The 21,223-nt window shown below is 41.7% G+C and overlaps 2 protein-coding genes across 2 annotated transcripts; one reads left to right on the forward strand and one right to left on the reverse strand.

Moving 5' to 3' along the window:
- Nucleotides 1–1,564: 1,564 nt before the first annotated feature.
- Nucleotides 1,565–15,272, forward strand: LOC110983254 (G protein-coupled receptor 54-like). Its single transcript, XM_022242370.2, has 3 exons — nt 1,565–2,459; nt 7,197–7,332; nt 11,787–15,272. Exons 1-3 carry the CDS (start codon nt 2,088–2,090, stop codon nt 12,365–12,367), a joined length of 1,089 nt encoding a protein of 362 aa, XP_022098062.2. The 5' UTR covers nt 1,565–2,087; the 3' UTR covers nt 12,368–15,272.
- A 1-nt stretch (nt 15,273) lies between these two features.
- On the reverse strand, nt 15,274–17,893 carry LOC110983286 (uncharacterized). Its single transcript, XM_022242420.2, has 3 exons — nt 17,270–17,893; nt 16,018–16,623; nt 15,274–15,777 (listed from the first exon to the last, which is right to left on the reverse strand). The coding sequence occupies exons 1-3, from the start codon at nt 17,447–17,449 to the stop codon at nt 15,274–15,276; spliced, it is 1,290 nt and encodes a 429-aa protein (XP_022098112.2). The 5' UTR covers nt 17,450–17,893.
- Between the last annotated feature and the right edge of the window lie 3,330 nt (nt 17,894–21,223).

The following is a 21,223-nucleotide window of genomic DNA, read 5'->3' on the forward strand; positions in this document are numbered from 1 at the left end:
GCATCATCATGTGATCCTGCGTGTGGGTTGAATATCTTACTCTTATTACTTCGAGGTCTTCTTTTACTAGGTCCATCTCTATACTTAAAAACAAATCCGATGAGACGCCCAAACTGCGGTGGCACCGCACTCACACGCACACACTTTAGCTGCGTTCAGCAAATCACGACACCCTATCTGGTTCGTAAGCGACTTCGTCACAAAGGCAGACGCGCCACGATTTGCAGGCTCCCATCGGACGATCGCTGAAGTTGCGCGTTAACTTCCGGTTCCACTGTTCCACGTAAACGGCAATCAATGCATGTAACTCTATGTGCAGTGCACCTGTGCAGTGGGCGTGGTTAAAACTGAAGTGATGTCACCCTTACGAACCGGATTGGTCGAAGAGGCGTGTAATGCGCGCGTACTACCTGTCCACGAGCGTTGTGCCACCGCAGTAATGGCTCCTAATTCTGTTGGTCAAATTACGCTATATGATCTCATTTGTATAAAACCCATTCTTTAACCGTCGCTCGTATTCTTCTTGGAGCTGCCAATTCGAGTGTCAAGGTCCACCATCAGGACAAATTTAGGCTTTCCAAATTGGTTTACGTGAAGAGCTATCCTTCTCAGGAAAGTGATTTCAAGCAAACTAATTTAGGTTGTTGCTCTGGATGGTGCGGTTGCTAGGCAACCAAAATCCAAATGAGCGTCAATGATCATGTTGCCCTGGTGGTCGGTTATACAATTTAATTTATTCAGATATCACCTTGCTACGTTCATCTGTTTAAATGAACTCATTATCAGAGGACAAGTTAACAGAGCCGCTGTTAGTTTTTTTTTTTTTTATTTCCTTCTATGATTGTGTCAAGAGTTATTTTCCCAGAAAACAGGCCAAACATTTGGAATTCCGGCAAAAAAAAATTCAAGGGAATTCACTGGACTGACAATGGTTGTTGCCCAGATGATGCGGTTGCTTGGCAACAGAAATCCAAATCGCACATGGACAAGTAATGTGCGGTCTTGACAGCTCTGGCAAATATTTCATGCATGACATTGTCTGCCAATCCCACTGGGCACAAAGACAAATGATCCCACAACGGAAGTAGGATTTTTGATTGTGTCGAGCCTCTTTGTAACGCGAGGCCTTGGAGTTTCTACCTTGGTCTGTCTTGCATTTGAAGTGCGTCAAGTGTGGAGTTAATTGTACACATTATGCAGCACATTCACTCGTCATACTGGTGCCGACAGAGGATAGGGATCCGCCTCCAAGCTTGTTATTACAATTAGCATCAAATAGAGTGTCTGCCACTGGGTCTCCACAAAAAGCCACATTATAATTCTCTAAAACTCAACTCTGTACACGTTGGTTTGTACGACTCCCCAAAACGCACTTTCCTTAGGAAAGATGCAGCGAATGAATTAGCACAAGAGAGAGACGAAGAGTCACCGTTTCTATTTCTTCAAAAATGGAGTATCCGTCGAGAAAAAGTTGGAATGTTATTGAGTGACAGTCCCTCGGCGGTTTCAGGGGCACGTTTCTCGTGATGCGCTGACCAGAATTAGTGTGTGAGCAGAGAATACACCTTGGATTCATAATCGGAAAATTGGTCAAAGTGCTTGTGAAGTTTAGTACTCGGTGGGAGCGTGCGTTCAATGAAATCCTTCATGAAACACAGTGGATACTCCGTTTGTCTTGATTCACCAGTTTTATGTCATAACTCCTTTCATGTTGTATGCTGGTTGAAAATAATTGGGAAACAAACGGTTTGGAGGTATTGATGTTGACTGAAAGCGACACATGTCAAAGTTCACCGCCCGTTGCGGATGTTTATAAGCGGGCACGACCAAAAAGTACGCAGAGTTTGTTTTTCAGTTCCATCGCGGTAAGTGGTGGGCAAAAGTTGACTCTCCTGATAGTAGGGCTACTAACCAAGTAACTGACACAGTGATGCGATGACAAAGAATCCTTTATAGCTGGTCACTAAAACTTTTTGGTTTTAACCACTGTTTAGTTTCATTCAACAACGGGCCTACAAGGGGACGCTTAGTAGATGTTATTTGTTATTTGCATTTAAGTAAGAATATCAAAGGCCCCGGTATCAAAGATGAATGCCAACTGGAATGTAACAATTACAAATATCCACAGTGCAGCGATGGTCAATACGACAAACAACCTCGCTGCGGGCCTCACGGACGGCTTGCCAACCGAGGAATTTGTCTTCAGCTCGGCAGCCAAGATCGCATTGACTGTGGTCATCTCCGTGGTGGCAGCGATGGGATTATTCGGCAACGCCATGGTCGTATTCATCGTCATCCGCTACAAGGACATGCACACTGTCATCAACTACTCGTTTGCTAATCTAGCCCTGACTGACTTGACTTTGCTACTGTTGGACGCCGTGCCGACCGCTGCAGACACAGCTGGGATCAACCTGTCGGCCCTTCTTGGCTGCAAAGTACCCATTTATCTACAATACGTAAGTTATGCCTTCCATTTAAATTATTTGTCAATCAAGACACACGATTTCAGAAGAAAAGTAATTATGATTTCTGGGCACTTTCATTAAAAATCATCGTCAACTTTAACTCGAGTTCATTCAAAATCGTATTGAATTAAGGCAGTGGATATCTAGCCGTCGCTGGCAAATTCAAATAAAGGATGTCGGATAACTCGACCGTTTGCCAACGCGACGCCGGACAACTCGACCGTTTGCAAAGTCGTCTGTTACAAAATTTAAGACAATTCGACCTTGACAGAGAGACAACTCGACCAGTGAGATCTCTACACATTAAAAAGTCGTTTCCCTAGTCAGCTTACAGCTGCAAAAAATCCTCAAATACCTTGTGTGCTAAAAATGATACCAAATTAATTTCAAATTTTAAACTCCTAATTCAGAAGTACATAATCGACGAAAAAGACAACATTTTTCTTCGTTCTGGATCGGTTTCCGGAAAGTAACCGCGCGAGCGGCAAATCCATTTTCAGCCAGAACCATTGTAAAAAGCTTATTTTCTACTAAAAATTTTCTTCATTTAGAGAAAATTGGTTCATAAATAAGCATTCCAATGAATATAAAAAGTGAATCTTGCGTAAATTTCGACTCAACTTTTCCAGCTGCACAGTGATGAGAGCCATCAACGATACTACCTTATGCCGCACAGTCGACGAACGCATTTATACGTCGCATTTATTTCTGCAACTTCCGTATAGTAAGAAACGTATATTGCGTGCATGCACTTAATGAGTAATCCAAAACTAGGAAACAATATGCGTTTAGTTTTCGGTCAGTTTTAATAAAACCCAACTTTGAAAGTCATTTTGATTAAACAAACATTAGATGCAAAAGTTTATATGACTGTTGAATACGAAAAGAGTGGGATCAGTCGTAGTGAGTGACATATCGCCTTGTAACTATTCGTCAATTTTTTTTCCGCTACCGTGATTTTTGACAAACCGTTCACAAATGTCAAATTGCGAATCAGAAATCTGGCCAAAATTTGTTTTCTATAAATTTTCCGAGAACAAGTTTTGTTCAACAAGAAGTATATTTTACATTTTAATCAGAATCTGTCTGAGAATGTTGAACTGACGGACGACACAAAGGGAGGTAGGATTTTATTTCAAACAATCTAGAACTTGGTATACGTGGCTGGGTCAGCAAGATCGATTGATTGTGCAAAGATTGGCTTACTTCGGCAACCATTTTCATAATACCTGCAGAAATTAGGCTTGTCCGTCTACTACGTGAAATTCCATCCATTATTAATGCATCGTATTTCACACTGTGGCCGCAGCCGACGACTGGGCTGAGCGGACAGTGCCCCAACGGACGACTTGTCTCAAAGGACGACTCGTCTCTCCCTTTTACCCTCGGGAAGTTAAGCTGTCTCAACAGTTGAGTTGTCCGAAGTCGAGTTGGCAAACGGTTGAGTTGTCTGGCCCCCCTAAATAAATGATAATTTGCCGCTCACACGCGCAGTAATTGGTTTTTCTTTTTTTAACTGAAAAATTCTGTAACAAATCTTAGTCTAGTTCGTCGCCTACATGTTCGTCGTGACTTCTCGTTCACAAGGTGGGAATCAGACCATATTTACAATTTCGGACTTTTCTCTGGTGACGGCTAAAATGAAATACTCCCTTGTACGTAAGCATTACTACGGAGCTCTGGAAGTGCCATCCGACATGTTGAGATCCTGAAATATTGTTTCTCGGGTAACGACAGGATACAGGCAAGGATACCTGCAGCTAATTTATCTCGAGATGACGACATCGTAAAAGTTGGATGGTGACATCCTGCAATATTTTATCATGGGAAGACGACATCGTAACAATTGGATGACGACATCCGGAAATAATAGGCACGGGACGATGACATCGTAAAAGGGTAGACATCACACTTGCTGGATGTCTCTGGATGACGACATCCTGAGATAATGAATATCGTCATTATCTGAGGATGTCATTATCCCATGATAAGCTATCTCCGGATGTCGTTATTCAACTTTAAGGATGTCTTCATCCCATGATAAATTATCACAGGATGTCTACATCTTGCCTTTATTATGTCGTCATCCCAAGAAAAAATTTCAAGATCTCAACAAGTCGGATGGCACTTCCAGAGCTCCGTACATTCCAACATCAAAAGAGCGTTTGCTTTCGTTATTTGCGCAGCCTGTAGATAAGTTTATTTATTCAACTTCGCTCCGTTATTCAAATAAGTCTGTCACCTTGAAAAGAGTTAGTCAAGCAATCAGTTGAATTAACATGCCACAATTTTATCATGATTTTGTTAATATTTTTCCCTATGGCATGTACTTCTTGAATCGTATATATCTACAAAAGTGGATCTTACTGGGAATAGTGTGAATAAATTCATTGGGAAACTATAAAAGTCTTTGTGTTTGTGTTAAAGCAAATTCCCTAAATTTGTTCCCACCAACATTTGAATGTGCCTGCCAAAGGGATGGGTGTGGAAACTTCTCAGTTTTAAAATGTTCTTCTTTCTGCTTGGACATCTGCTTTATTTACAAAACCTTTTACACAGGCATAAAGAGAATAAATTTTATCAGTGATTTTAGCAGATTGTATGCAAACGGGTGAAGTTTTAAATGAATAGTAATCAACAGTTAAATTGCTTCTTTGCTTTCTTATTCCCACATATCCAAGTTAACGTAATCTGTTACTCCAAAAGAAATCAAATTCAACCTCAATTAGTGAAATAAAAAGTCAATTAGACCTTTCTACAAATCAGTTCGGGCTTCCTCCAATCACCCGGAAAAGGAGTTATTTTCATAAAACCCACAAAAAGTGTAGTTTTCTAATTGATAAATAGCTTCAGCGATATGTATTCAATATATACATCCCTCATAACTAACATCCGGCTCCCGAAGTATCAACCCTTGTCAGCTCAATTCTAGCACTGCACTCAGGCAATGGGAGAATTTCTGTCGTCCAGATCAATGACTTGTCGTCCAGACTTGTGACACCGCGTAGCACGGGTAGCAGGGGTAGTGTCGTTGTCATCAAAAGTTACCACTGGCCGCCTATATTTAAAGAAATTGTCAAACCTTACAAGTACTACGTATCTTATTTGGAAAGGAAAAATCCTGACCATAATTAAATTTAAACTTCTAAAATCTTGGATTAAATTATACAAGTGAGTCCTTGAACTTTGACAATTTTCTGTACAATAGAATTCCTTGCATCCATAAATTGTATTATTCAGTTTATCAAAACACCAATGCACTGTATAGGTAAATCTTCCACAATAAATAGAATATTCACACTTACGATTTTCTGCTGTAAAAATACTTGAGGTGGTTGAGGTCTGCTGCATTGCTGGCCTTGACAACAAACTGTGACAGGGAGGGTTCCCTCGGTTCAGTTTTGACCATGGCTAAATGTTTACACAAGACACCTGAATACATAGTGTCTTCTGGGCAAACTTGCCTCTAAATAGTGTCTTATGGTCAACAAGAAAACACTTTATGGGAGCAACCCACCTGTCGTGCTTACATAGCGGAATCATCTGGCTTTATGACTCTCACCCTAGCTCTTGTGCTTTCCACACCTTTGCCAGGTTACACTTCACTCAAACAAGCTCAAACTAATTTTAAACAATAAAATAAGCAGCTTTTTGCTAGACCCTGGCCACTTACTTTACTAACGAAACAGAAACAGAATAAAGTTTGCCTTCAATTCGTGTTTATTGTTCAGCACATCTGGAGTGAACATTTATTTAACCAAGTTGTCAGGAGAAGAGGGAAAAACGTCCTAGTGGACTCCCACCACTGATTCAACTCTAAACAATACTTCCCTGTCAGTGAAGGAAAACTGGGCACACTACACAAAAGACCAACACGGAAGGGGGACTCTAACTGAAGGCCTGGGATGCATACAATAAGAAAGTTAGTGAAGAAGCCTCGTGGCCTGGTCAACTGAAAGTAGGGGGAGGGAAGAACATTCCATATGCAGCAAGGTATGAGACGGAGAGAACCCCCCTGCTTTGTGTTGGTCATTGTCTCGCAGGAATCTGGGAAATTCCTTTCAGACACCTTAGGGGGATGTGTTAAGTAACAATAGTCTGGAATGTGTATAGGGATTGGACATGTTGGGGGGGGGTACCCCTCGGTCTCATCTCTTGCTGGGTATGCCATCTGATTGTAATCGTAAAATGAGAGCTCCTCCACGTTTACAAGATTTCGTGTTTATGTTCAATTATAAAGAATGATTCAAATCAAGAGAAATGATATATAGGGCAGCTGTATTATACAGAACATTTATAATGACTGAACCAAATATGCAGCATGGTCTCAAAAAAAAGCCATATCCCATCTAAATTGAACAAAGAAACTAAGTTGAAAATGAGCGTTAACAAATTAGAAAACATCAAAGAAATTAAACATCATTTCCACTTATCTTTTTAATAGGATTTAACAAATTCATAAAGTCTGTGTCGATATAATTCTACAATTAAGTAGCAAATATGAAGTCTTGAATGCCTAAAACGCACACTCGTGAGCATGAAAACAAAACTAGATGCGATAACTGTGAAAACGAAACCCAAGTATAAATCAAATTAAAAGGTGTGTTCAAAATTGAATGCGTGTTGATGAAATCGAGCTCTTTTTTGTCGAAAGTAGCCAGGAAATCTGTTAATAAAACGTGTTTGGCCTCATTAACACTTTGACTAGATACCCTCTCTTCTTTGCAGGTGTCTGCTGAGGTGACTAGCCTTACCCTAGCCTTTCTCTCTTACGACCGCTACCGCCTCATCGTGTACCCCCTGAAGACCCTCAAGCGTCGATCACCCCTTGCACTGCTGTCAATACTCCTCGGAATATGGCTGGGTATAACACTTTTCCACTTTAACTCGTTTTTTTTTCTCTTCAGTGATGAAAGGGAACTAGGCCAACTTTTCGACGTCATTATACACAATGTCGTCAGTTGTCATGATATTTTGATAATTATATTCCAGCAAGCCGACTAGATCGAAGCGTTTCTGTTGATACATGGCATGTGTACCACACAGTATTATTTGTGCATGGTACTTTTTTTCAAAAGGCACAATAATCATTTTATTTTTTATTATTATTAATATTATTATTATTATTTATTTCTGACTGTCAAGGGTTCTTGTAGAGACCGTACAATTCATCTTAAACCACTTCCAGGATATAATAAGCAGAACGAGTAAATATTAAAAATACATAAAATATATATATCAGGTTTACTAAGAGAACAAATCAGAAAAAGAGATAAAATTAACAACGGAAAGAAATGAAACAAAAGTTATGATAAAAATGCATTAAATTCAAAAGTTAAAACGAAAAACGATACAGTATCTTAAAGTATCTTAAAGTATTTAATATATGCCCCATTTAAGGATAAACTATAAAAATATGAGTTTACATTAGAAAAGGACAAATATCAAACGATAAGATTTTATGGTAGAAAGCAAGATAAAAACAAATAAAAATCAATTAACGAGTCAAACAATCAAGGAGAGAGCTTTTGAACATATTTATAGATGTAGACTGGATCACATCATCGGGTAGACTATTCCACTCATTAGCTGTATACGGACTAAATATGAATATTTAAAACAGTCAGTACGGGCAAAAGGGGTGTGTAGTTTAAGACTATTATCTTTTCACCCAATTCTTAAAGCTGGATAAAACTTATTTAGGGCATTAAATGTCGGTAAGGTCATTAAGAACTTTAAACACATAACCAAACGGGAGAACTTTCTTCTGGTTCGGAGATCAGTCCAGCCTTATTAATACGAGTATTATAGTTAGTATGCCAGTCTTTACAAAATAAATCTCACTCCCTGGTTTTGAACACCTTCTACAACCGAAGAATAATTAAGCCTATATGGATCCCAGGCTATACAAGAGTAATGCAGTTGAGATCGGATAAGAGAGATATAAAGTTTCTTCAAGATAATAGCGGAAAATTTACTAAAATTTCGTTTAATAAGGCCTAATGTTCTGATGGACCTAATGTAAATGTCATGACAGTGCTCACTCCAATTTAACTTATCATAAGTACGTCTAGGTTCCAGGAAGTAGCAGTTAACACATTATTATTAATCACGCATTAACACCAGGAATAGGCCCTAATCAATCATTCTGACAGCATACCTTTTTCACAAGGCTGAACACTTTGTCAGTAGTCATCAATTGATAACTGCATGGTCTATTTGAAGAGAGAAAAGTGGAAATAGGTCCACAGTAAACGTTTGCGTCCAATTAAACTGTAAACCTTCGAAAGTTTGAACTCCGGGATAATAAACGGCTACGCCTTAAAGTGCCAGACCCTATTCCCTCTCGATTTGTCATACTTTAAGAAAAGACGTGTAAAAAGAGAGAATAACAGGTGCAATAGTTTAATCAAATGGCAAATTCCTCAACATGCATATTCATTTAATGCGATGTATCGTGAATAGTCATGCACTAATAGCCCCTTGATTGTGTAGAAGCTTTGTGAACGTGCGGTGCGTTCAGTCCATTCTTTCCAGGGCAGGTCCATTAATATTACTGCTTTCATTGTTTATGCCTATAAATGCTATTGTACTCTTAAAATTTGGTCTGCTTAAAATGATAAATTACCCGGTAACCGGATCCGGTCTAGAGACTCTGAATTATTAAATACTCTGCACTTCTAGCTAACTCCGCGCCGAATAGGACTATGTTTATGGCGTTCACTGCCAACAAGCGCATGCCCAAGGTTTGTGCTTGACAACAGCATATCAACAGGCAGTTGGGGCCTGGTTTCACACTCTTTGACTTTAACATTGGCCGTCGTGGTGTTGATGCATTTTCAGGAAAGAGAGTAAAACAACGAAATGTTTATGATAAATCCACTATGAAGCATATGATGTTTCAGTAGCACTGATGTCATGCCCTGTGTCAGAAAATATACTTGATATTTTGGTTCTTTTTGGAAGTAACCGTTGCCGATAAACCGTAAAATAGGTTTTCCTGGTCACAGAAAGCAGAGTTTTTGATAACTAAAGAGTGTCTGAGTCGATTGCCTGCAGGCATTCGACATCTACAGGGGAACAAATTTTGCAAAATGAGTTTGAATTTGACTCAAACTTTCGCGCCATATCACGTCAATAACATTTCGTAACCGGATAATTTGTCACAAATCTAATCTAGGCCTATGGTTAATTTCATGTTGAACTAAAGTCTCATACTTACAGGCTAGAGTTCATGCTTTGCCGAACGTACTATGATAGAAATGAGAATATTCTCCTTTTAATTTAAACAACGTCCCCGGTACGTGTGTGGAGAACAAAACCGATTCAGTGCCAACTTTGCCCTGACGACATCGGGGTCTTGCAGAGTAACAATCAGACAGGGCAGTCCATTTGCTCCACAGGCAAATCTCCTTTGTGCATACCCTGTGGAACACTGTAAAAGACTGACCTGCAACATGGCAGCCATGCAAACCCTCTATAGGTCAGTCAGTGCACGGCCTCCCATCCCGATAGAAATCAGTGGCTAGTATCTGTAGCAGTGGAAGTGGTGAACCGGAACTGTCTTTAGTTAACTGATTCTTTGTTGTCGATGGTATCGATACCACAAAAAATATTTTTGAAAGGGGGTAATCTCCTCAGTGCTCGTTTACACCATTTTGGGGTTAAGAATCAGTACTAAATTGATTTAAATCGATGTGCAACAGTTTCGACGGTAAAATGTTGGGACAATTCAATTGAAGCGAGTTATAGAAATTTGATCTGACGAATTCAAGATTCAAGATACTTTATTGTCGAGTAAAAAAGTTGTTCTCCCATTGTTGCGGGAAATGAAATTACAGTATATTGCATGAATGGTAAAAATAAACTTATCAAGTTCAAAAGCATTAATCAAAACCAGTTTCAAAAATATTTAGTTCATTTACATTATGTTACATTACCGATAGGTCATTTAGTAATAAAAAAGATATTAATTTAGAAGAAGGGAGAACAATTCAAAATAAGTACATTATATAAATGCATTAAGATTGTCTTCAATTTGACGGTGGACTTTTCTCCAGAAAACGTATTTTCTTCTAAACCTTCACCAATTAAAAACGCAAAGATTTTGCCATCTTGATTTATTTCGTCAATTGACACGCTCTTTCATATTCACTTCTTAGACGCTTCCGAAATTCACTGTTACTTCAAAATCATACGAATAGAAGAAAATGAGTGTTGTTTGTAATAGAAATTCATTTGTTCATGTCGTCTGCTCGCACATAAAACCGCTATTGTCTGCTTGAAAATGACGTGCGCGTGCGCGCTTGTAATGAATGTTGTCTCAGTAGGGCTTAAATATTAACGTGACACATCCAACGTGTTGTGTATTGTAAAGTCATGTTGAAAAAAATCAGTCCCCTGAGGGGTCGTACATAATCATTAAGAAGTGCAGCGATCGGAGAACACGTATTCCTTGTACGGAATTTGTAGGCCTGTGTGTGTGGTAGTGAGACCATTGGGTATCAGCGTAGCCCGATCCATTAGACCCCGCCTGGCCTGCCGGTGGGGGGAGGGGTATCCTGTCCCCCAGGTCCTCGCTTTCTCTGCTAGTGTAAAGTACTCGTTAGTTTGAAACTAACAAAAAGCAGTCCGAGATGAAGAACAACTCCATTTTGGAAGCAATGTTAGAAAACATACAAAACACACACACATTTTCTGGCTTTCCACTGCTAACTGTTCTAAAATAAATCAGTTACAAGTATTCTGTAATCCGACCCTCCCTGATTGATTAATATGTAATATTTCATGATAGAATTACGTTTCTAAAGGTTGAGCATTGTTGTTTGCTTAGAGAGATGCGCATGCTTCGCCATTACATCCAGGGGGTTGCATTACCAAAATGTCCATTTTGAGTTCAGCTTAAAATCATCTTCTCAGAAGCGAAATGATGCATTAAATGGCACTTCAATAAAGTGTTTGCTTTGGTATAATGATACACGTGTTTGTGAGGTGAAGTCCAAGAAATATCTAACAGACCACCTCATGAAGTTTCGAAAACTGTCAATATTTTGCGAAGTAGGCTTATAAGTTCAACATGTATTCCTCATTTTTAAAGGTAGGCATCATACATAATACGTCTACAGACGAATCCACTGACGTTTCGTTAGACATTCCTGATGGCTTGCTTCGGTCACTTTGGTGGTCAACATTGTGGATGGGGGCTATGCAGACGACCAGTGATAGTGTTACCATGGTCACTGGATTCGTGTATTACGTTCAGAATTTGTCTCGTGTCGTTACATACTTATCAGTGTCTTTGGTATATTCCCTTTGTAGTGTCCTTCGTTGTACAAATTCCTGCTGTCGTGGTCACTGGTCTGACGGAAGAGGGCAAATGCTACGAGTTCAACGCCCCCTGGGGTGTCGAATACTTCTTCTCTTACGCCTTAGTATCTCTGTTCATCATCCCCACCGGTATCATCGTTTTCTGCTACGTCAGAATGGGCCGGAAACTATTGGAAGCTGGACCGATTGGTAGCAGGAAAGAAACCCGGCGAAGACGCAGTGTCAAAATAGTCCTGGCGGTCACCATACTGTACGCCCTCTCTTGGGTGCCATGCCACACTGTTCATCTGTGGATGGCCTTCGACCCTGAAATCACGGCCGAGAGCCCGCTGTACGTGGAGCTGCACACCGCCGTCAACGTCCTGATTTTCGTCAACAGCAGCGTCAACCCATATGTGTACGCCCTCATCGGCCCATCGTACCGCCACCACATCAGGAGTATGGTGATATGCAGCTGCCGCAACGCCAGCAGCCAGCAAAATGTGAACACGGTAAGTTCACAGAAGGGGAAATTCTGCAGATATCAGATACCAGGAAGTTCGACCGATCCTGAGAATTCATCACGGCTTTAGGCTAGCTAAACCTTGTATCTTGGAGAAACTAGCCACAACTTGAGGAAAAAATTTTACTTTTATTTTACTGCTGATGAGAGACGGTTACTTTGGAAGACTATTCAACCCGAGTGGGACCAAGAGAGGGCGCAGTTTTCCTAGCAACGGAGGTTCCTTTGGTGGAAACTGCACTTCGCAGATTTACGAATGACTGTTTCATCACTACCCACAAAATGAGCACTTTCCACTAACGTGGCTCGTTTCAGCCAATGAGGGGGTGCTTCTGCTTAAGACAGATTGCGAATAAATTGGTGTCACAATGACCTTCAGACATTACTGGAAAAAAATATCAAAGACTCTACGCAAGAAAAGGTTACTTGACAAATATCGGAGCGAAGGGGGGGGGGAATTTTCGCCAAGGTTGTTTTACTGCATTTAACATTGCTGTACTATTTGTCACTATGTTGAGACACTGTTTTCTTTCACAACGAATCTTTGCATAAGGCACTTTTGTTCTGTGATTACATTTACTCTCAGGAGATGGCCCGCACTCCACGTCATAGGCTGTTGCAGTCGGCTCTCGATAAAAATTTGTCTCAACGAGTAAATTTTTAGGGTTCCAATGTGTAATAGTTTTTCTTAAGTTTTTCAAGTCCCTTTCTGACAAGGTTCTTGTTACAACAAGGTAATTCGCCTGGCTCAAACAACTTGAACGAGAGTGGCCTGTGTAGGTCTGCTTACACTTGGCTCAAGTGAAGACGTTCTATACCCAGCAAGAAATGAGACTGAGGGGTACCCCCCAACATGTCCAATCCCTATACATATTCCAGACTATTGTTACTTAACACATCCCCCAAGATGTCTGAAAGGAATTCCCCAGATTCCTGCAAGACAATGACCAACACAAAGCAGGGGGGTGGGTTCTCTCCGTCTCATACCTTGCTGCATATGAGACGTTCAGTGAAATAAAGGCCAGAAATGCGTGCGTTGATGTCCGTTGCTTTCGCCAAGTCGAATTTGTGTTGCAGATTTAATCACAGCTTGCGTAAGCCCGTCTAAACGACGACACGACAGGTGAGCGCGAGGGAAGTAATCCAATGAACTGTTTATGAATAAGCCTTTTATGAGTTAAATTTGAATAGCATTTGGTACACTGAGTTCTTTAAATTCACGTGAACATAACAATTGAAATTCTCCATACTAAAGCCACTGTTGCTATACCTCGTGATTCGGGGCAAGCTTTTCCTTAGTTACATAAGAGACGTCTTGCAACAATACACTGTTCTCAATGGAAAAGAAGGGCACAAAGGAACCAGTCCATTCCAGTGATAGTAGTCGCCAAGCAAAAGCACGCTCCGAAAAGCACGAGGTATAGCAACAGTGTCTTTAGTCTGGAGAATTCAAATTGTTATGTTTAGGCTATGTGCAATCAGATAACTCAGTGTACCAGATTTTATTCAAATTTAACGCGCAAATGGCTTATTGTCTCGATTTTGAATGAGGACGCCACACAGACTCAGCGGAAAAATTTAAATCTCTGTGACGTGAAATATCAGGACCCACCTGATTGGCTATGTCCATCTGGCACATGTAGATTAAGTTATTTCCCTGAAAGAATATCTCATTTGCTTGGCATAAGCACGATTGACTTTTTCCCCAGGGCCGTTCTGTTCAACTTTGAGGACGTGGGTATTTCTGCCACCAAAAAACATGTCATGTACACTTTACAGAACAGATTAACCTTTTGGAAACTTACCTAGGCCTGTCATACCTCCCAGATGATATTCAAACGGATACTTGCAAACGAAACAATTTCCGATGGTGACTGAGAGATTTCGATGAGTAAGCATGTAATTCCGAGGTTGTAAGCGCAGTTTTCATTATTTTGAAGGAACAGTGAACCGTAGACAATGTGATTCCCAAATTAGCGCCCTACCATCCACTGATGGTGCCGACTGCATATACGTTTGACTTGATACGCACGTGTAGTTGGACACCCAGCTGGAGTTGCTTAATTAACGGCTTGGAATAGGAATGAAAACTTTCAGTTTCATGGATACGTAGATAGCTAGCTAACGTTGGACAATGAACAGAATTTATCTAGAGACTCAGGGCTTTAGTAAATCACTCAAAAGGTGGAGAGTCTCCTTTTTTTGTAGTTTCTTCTCAGACGCCAGTTATTCAATTGATGTTCTGTTAACTTGAAACATTGTAATTGAAACATTGTACATTTGTATATGTTTCAGGGAGAAGGTATTAACTTCAATTTGCCCCATACATGTACATAGAATCACCATTGTTACGACAGTTTCTCAGATTTACGGATTATTTTTAATAATACTGTAACTTCTTTTAACTGAGATGTTATAGAAACTGTACCTTCCTAATCTTAAGTTTGTTTCTTTGTAGCGCCCATATGTTTGACTGTCTTTAATTAATTGCGTGTACATCTACTGAAAAACGAAGGTACACTGTTAAAGGCACCAAAACTGAATAACACATAGGCAAACTGAAATACTAGATTGGTTTTATTCACAACACACGATATGAATATCCAATCTAAAAATAAACATCAAACATGTGTCTAGGAAACATTAATGATCGTATAGGCAAAAATCCACGAGCAAAATTTAAAGAATTGTTACGGTGATTGTAGTATGGATACTTTCTGCTGAGTTCCCTGTCACACATTCTGCTCAAACATTTGTCAAGCCTACATTTAGTGCACAGATGTCGACATTCCTGCATAAACCTACATTAACACCAAGTTGAAAGAAAGATTTGTAGATTATAATAAGATGCTGTAAATAAAGGAATCGTAAAGCAGCATTACAGAGTCAGAATATTCACGTGGAGGTTCTCTTCATAGTTCTGTAATAAAGATCTTGAAAAACTATCAAATATAGCGCAATTCACTCAAAGTCCAATCAGGCGCACATGTGATCATCAGGTCTCTGGCGATCAAGAAGTCTGACTGACCGTTCGATGGCCTGCAGAGCCGACTCGTCAAAGTCCAGGCTCAGACTTCCTCGGATGGCTAAAGCGACTATGGAACCCAGGCGGTGCTCAGCCGGCTGGTGCACGGTGCTGCTGTAGCTGACAGTTGTCTCCGATGACGGGGCGCGGGCCCAGGGATGCGGGAGTCGGTAGTCGAACTCGGAGGAGTACTCGGCGGATGTTGTGGTGGTGTACTCGGACTTGATGCTGAGCCTGGTCACGCCGGAGACGTCGGAGTCGGATGAGATGTAAGGGAGGAACGCCAGATCCCGCTCGGTGACACCGTGAGGAAAAAAGCCGTGGCAGTCTTGGTACGGCGGATAGTCTGCTGATTGGTACCTCGGATACCTTGAGGTGTACTCCGTCTTAATGCGGGCGTAGGAAGAGTGGTGCCGGCCTGCATGACTCGGGACGCTTGGAGTCGGGATAGGAGGCTATTTGAGGAAATGGGCAGAAAAGAAACAAAAATCACTTGTCGCATTTTAGTTTTACGCATGCAGTTTCTTAAAATATGCCGCACTTCATCAGTAGCTGGAGGTAGTGTTTTTTTTATACCGGCCGTTAATTTTGTTGTTGTTTTGAAGTAAAAGTGAAATAAACAACTGGACTCAAGCATTTTTCTCTATAGTTCTTCATGTCCTAATTAGCTCTTCAAAATCATATGACTTTCTCACCTGAGTCGACAAGGCACCGGCGAACTCTGAGTCGTCTTGGTACAGCGCCAAGTCGATGTCGGCTTCAGGAACGAAGAGATCGTCAAGAAGACTCCACTCGTCACAGGTCTGGCTCGTGGGGGCAGGAATTGCGGTCTCCGGCATGCAGCCTGGGGTGGGACTTGGCCACCTCGGCTCGGGAGCCGGCTGAACGCTGCCGGCGGCAGGGTAGGCGGAAATAGAGATGCACGGTGCAATGGCCCCCTCGGAGTGGGCCGACCCGGCACTGCCCGGTAACGGTGACGACGACGAAGAGCAGGCGCGGGACGGGCTCGGCAGATGCAGCGATGGTGACCTTAAGGGCGGCTGGGACGGGGAGGCAGCACGGGGCGTCTCCCCGCCGGCGTGGAAGCTCTGTGGGCAGCTGGAGGTGGCGTTGAGAGTCCAGAAGTTGTCCTTTCCGTACGGCCGGCTACTGTTCCGCAGCACCTTGACAAAGCAGTCGTTGGCTGACAGATTGTGGCGAACGCTGTTCTTCCAGCCCACGTACGATCCCCTGAAGCACTGGTAGGAGTTCGCCATGTGGTCAAGAATCTCTCGAAGTGTAAGCATGCCAGACGGCGAAGACTGTGTACAGAAAAAAAGAGATTAAGCCTTCAGAGATGAAATCTATTTCTAAACTGATTTTATTCATTAAAAGAGCAATTATTTTCAATCCCAAGACCTGTTCATGGGTCTCAAGACAGCTGGACAAATACTCCTCTTTCTCAATGTAATGTTTGATCCTTAACTTAAGTAAAACTTCTTACCTTCTAAAGAGTAATTAAAAAATTTGTAAACATTTCAGAAACACGTATCAAAGTTAAATGGGGAAATCTGACGGACGGAAATTTCCAGTCGGCTGAGAAATCAAAAGACAAACTAGTCTGGTTGATGATAATTACAATGTTGAAAGAATTTCCCAAGACAAGGTTGTGGTACCCAATAGTTTCATGTATTCAAATTCAGACAGTTCGAGTAAATATAGGAACATCAGTTTGCCGTGAAACGAACTAAGATGGGACAGGACGGAAACGGTCAACGAGCATCAGTTTTAGGCATGACAAGACGTGTACTTGTAATAAATCTAAATGACTAACTAATAAAAGGATTCCTTCCCGATTAAGTTTAGCAGGGATGAAAGGATATGAAAGATACGAAAGTTTCCAGAAGTTTTAAGAAGTGGTTGCTGTTGTTTTTCATGCAATTTTCAAGCATGCTTTGACCAACTTACCTTGATAGCCATAGTGATGAGTTCAGCGTAGGAGTAAGGCGGCTTGACGCGGCGACGGTACGTGGGCCTCTGCTTTCCCTTAGTCGACTTACGGGGACGGGTGGCGTTGAGCTCAGCCCTGGCCTCAGTCCGATCCTCCTTGGAGAAGCACTCTGTGGTCTTCTTGGTGCAAGCAACCATGCTGAGCTAATCGCAAGAGACTTGATGAAAGGTGAACAGTAAAATAGCCGAGAGAGAATTTGGGACGTGACTTGTCTCGATGGAGTCCGAGGGAGAAATGAGATGACTGCTAGACGGCTTCGTTGGCCGCCGGTGTTTCCCAACGTTGTGCTCCGGTTACTGACAGGAGATTTAAAGCGGATTAGCGCCCTGGTGTCGGCGGATATGATGACAGGCTTTCGGAAGTAGACGTACGGCTTTCACGGCAGCCCTCCCTGCTTACCGGCCTATTGCAAACTAATAAAAGTCAATGATGGGAGGAGGCGGGTAGTTCATAAAGGGAGTCGGCACCGTGACCCGCGCGGTGCTCGTTTTATCGCGCTTTGTCGGTACCCCGGACTATTGTCCGTGGGCGGGCGGTTCATACTACCTGGCCGGCCTGCCTTCCACTCGAGACGGTACAGTTCAAAAGTCCCTACAATGATAGGGCGGTTGTTGTCATGATTAGTTTAAAGAGAACACGCAACTGTTGGAATGGCTGACTCATCTATGATTCAAGTAAAAGCCAGATTTAGGGATTTTGGTTCGGTTCAGTTCAGATTCTTTGTTTGCCTAATGCTGCTCAGTACAAAGAGCACAGCTTATAATACACCTACAACTAACAAAGAAACAGAAATAGCCAACACAGATACAAGATACACAATTTAAAAAATATATTGGCAAAAATCTTGAAAATCCTTTTATTCAGCCCTGCTGTGGTGTATGGAATCTTCAAAAGAAGAATCTGTCAGAGAATGTACGTATCGGACTGCGGTAAATTGTCTGTAAGCAGTCTGTCAAGTAGATTGACCCCCATCGCCAAAATGGTTTGTCGTGGGTTATGTACATTTTGTTACCAGAAATCTTTGGCACATTGTTTGTATTTCTCACTAGCTCAATATGTACAAAACACTTTACAGTAAAACTTCTCAAAACGCAAAGATGAATATTTTCACAGAGTTGTTCATTTTCAACCTCTTCACAGTTAAGTTTTCCAATCAAATTATTTGTCCTTCACATCCGATACGTATGCATACACCAGTAAGAAAACGAAACTCGGTATGCAACCTTATAATGTAACTGACGGATAGCCGAATCGAAAGGAACACCAGTGTACCCTACATTAAACCGCGCGCTGGAAATTTCACAGTTGTCCTCGACGGGACTGACCTACAATCATAGTCGAGATGTTCATCCGAGATGTTGTTGTTTCATGTAGAGGATTTACACTCCAGCCACACGCGTCCTCTTTTCGTTGAGCTGTAGGGCATAGTGTACCGACAAATGGATAATTGACACCGGTTCGATTTATGCCGGAGACTTGTACGAGCCTGGACACGACTTAAAAAGTTTGTTGAAGCTGGCAATATAATTATTTAGACTTACCGGTACTTGAAATAGGCTGTAACTAGGTTCAGTGGCGCTCGCAGGACTTGCTATGGGGGTGGGGGAATTCGCCCCCAAATAGCTCATGATGCTTAAGCCCCCCCCCCTCCGTTGCCCACAGGGGACTGAAATGTGCAGCTATTAAGATGTAGGCGTATACTGTATCTTTTTTATTTAAAGTCTAAGAAATAAAAAAATTAATTCTGGGGAGGGTTAACCCCCCATAATTGCGCCACAGACCTTCCATTTTTGTTATTTTCAGCTGATAGACCAAAATAATCCGATTTTTTTTTATCCACAATATCCCTTTGTATAATTCCTCCGTGATAATAGTTAAATGCATCATGATTGAAGGTGCATGCACGGTCTCAGACCACACTGCTGCCTGTACGCTTACAGTCGCTCACTTAAAACCCTCGGTCGAGCCGTGCTCGAAAAAATTCGCGCTTTTCACGGAACACTTCCAGGCCTTTCCAGGGCCAACTCGGTCCCGAAACCTGTATCGCGTACCTGCCACTCGTCAGGGAAATCGTTCCACCTGGTGGGGCGGGTTTAGGAGGGGTAGACGTAACACCTACGGTCAGGCAGCGACCGCAACATCCGTCCACTTCACACCGAATCGGACTACCAAATCCCCGGCTTAAGACCACACCGCCAGACTTGATTTCCGTGATTCTAGTTGTTGTCAAACTTGGAAAATCCTATCACGAAATAAAATCAATACACCCGAGTCACCCCTGATTTGTCTTGTCTTGAATATGGGAGAGAATATTTTGTCAGGTGTCAGAAGTGACCTTGATTGACAATTTTGTGTTGTAAACTATTTGTTAGAAATCCTGCGCACTAACATGGTTTTATCATAAGGATTGCCGTAACCAGTTCCGAAATTGCAGTTTTTGACATTTGCTTAAAATTTAAAAGGGAAATTCTTGGATTGTTCAGAGATAAATGAATGGGAAATATCCAAAGCTCAATCTTTCAAATAAAATTCTGGGTCGGAACCAACAGTCATGACGGACTAATCCTATCTCCTTGTGACCTTCCAAACCGATCGAGAGTTTTATTTGACAGTTGGTCCCCTATTCTCTTCCATGTTTGCCTATATTTGGGGAAAATAACATTAGAATGCCTATTAAGACTGGGCAAAGAGATAGGGCCCTCAGTCAGCTATGATGTATTACGATCAAAGGGATTAAGTTCTTCAATCACGAAGAAGTGGAGAGATAAGAAGCTCATTGCAGCTCGCACGGGGGGGGGCGGGGTAGGGGTGATAAGGGAGCGAAGACCGGCGACTACATTACGGAGAATGACTAGCGCGATCGGGACTGCAGTCAGGGTAGCGTGGGTTGGGTGAGACAGACGAACGGGCAAACATTTCCAAGCTCCTGCTGGAACTCCCTGATTAGAGAGACTGGCCATGTCGTTATATTATCCCCAAGTAGTTCTGCTGGGGAGGTATTATTGTTTTGCAAAAGGGGCTAGGGCAGAAGTCAGTGCATGGTTTTCCAATAAAACATAACCCGACAAAAAAACGTGAGAAGTCTTGTATTTCCAAACAAGGACGCTCACTCATAGTACGCCACTCTTCTGTACAGCACACTCGTAAAATCCTTGTGAAGAATTGCTCTTTTGAAATAGAGAAAATGTCGCCTGGGCGCAGAATATTCCACGCTGATTCGCCTAAGAACAAGTATGCATTCAACCGATTCCTTTTAATATCATTAATTTAATTCAGTAAGTAGCGGTAACATTTATTTCGTCTTCATGGTAGGGTGTAATACAAAAATATGAAGGGATACAAATCCCAAAAATCAATTAAAGAAGAGGTGGCAAAAGCTAAGAAGAAAAAGCTTGTGTAGCCATCTCATGTTCATCTCTGTCTAACACATAATAGGAAGGTATACTAATTCACTGTTAGTTATGGCCGTATACCACTTGTTCAGATGCTGAGCATTGCACAATGGAGCATTACTTTTGGAAGGGATGACTCATATTTAATGATAAGAGTGATGCATTTTTGTCAAGTTTTACTCGTGATCTGGCCATATAAAACGTCACAAATGATTCTCAAGTTGCCACAGGCAAGTAAAATACTCGGGACTAAATGACATTGGATTTGGAATGAAACACGTTGATGTAATTAAACGGTTACTTAAAAAGCCTTTGTTTTCTTGTTCAACTAAATGTTGTTGTTATTCATATGCCGGTGTTTGACGATAAACCAGAAAAATGCAAAATCTTCGTCGGCCGCGGATAAAGGCAACGAAGGTAAAGGGGACGAAGACGTGGTTTCCATGAGGCCTGCCATCGTTGCTTCCTGCCCCTCAGAAATTGAAGAAAGCAGAAACCTTTCTCTTGTTTGTAACTTTG

Source organism: Acanthaster planci, linkage group LG06 (genome assembly GCF_054643075.1).
Source record: "Acanthaster planci isolate LZ-2023a linkage group LG06, COTS_SCS, whole genome shotgun sequence".
Lineage (NCBI taxonomy): Eukaryota > Metazoa > Echinodermata > Asteroidea > Valvatida > Acanthasteridae > Acanthaster > Acanthaster planci.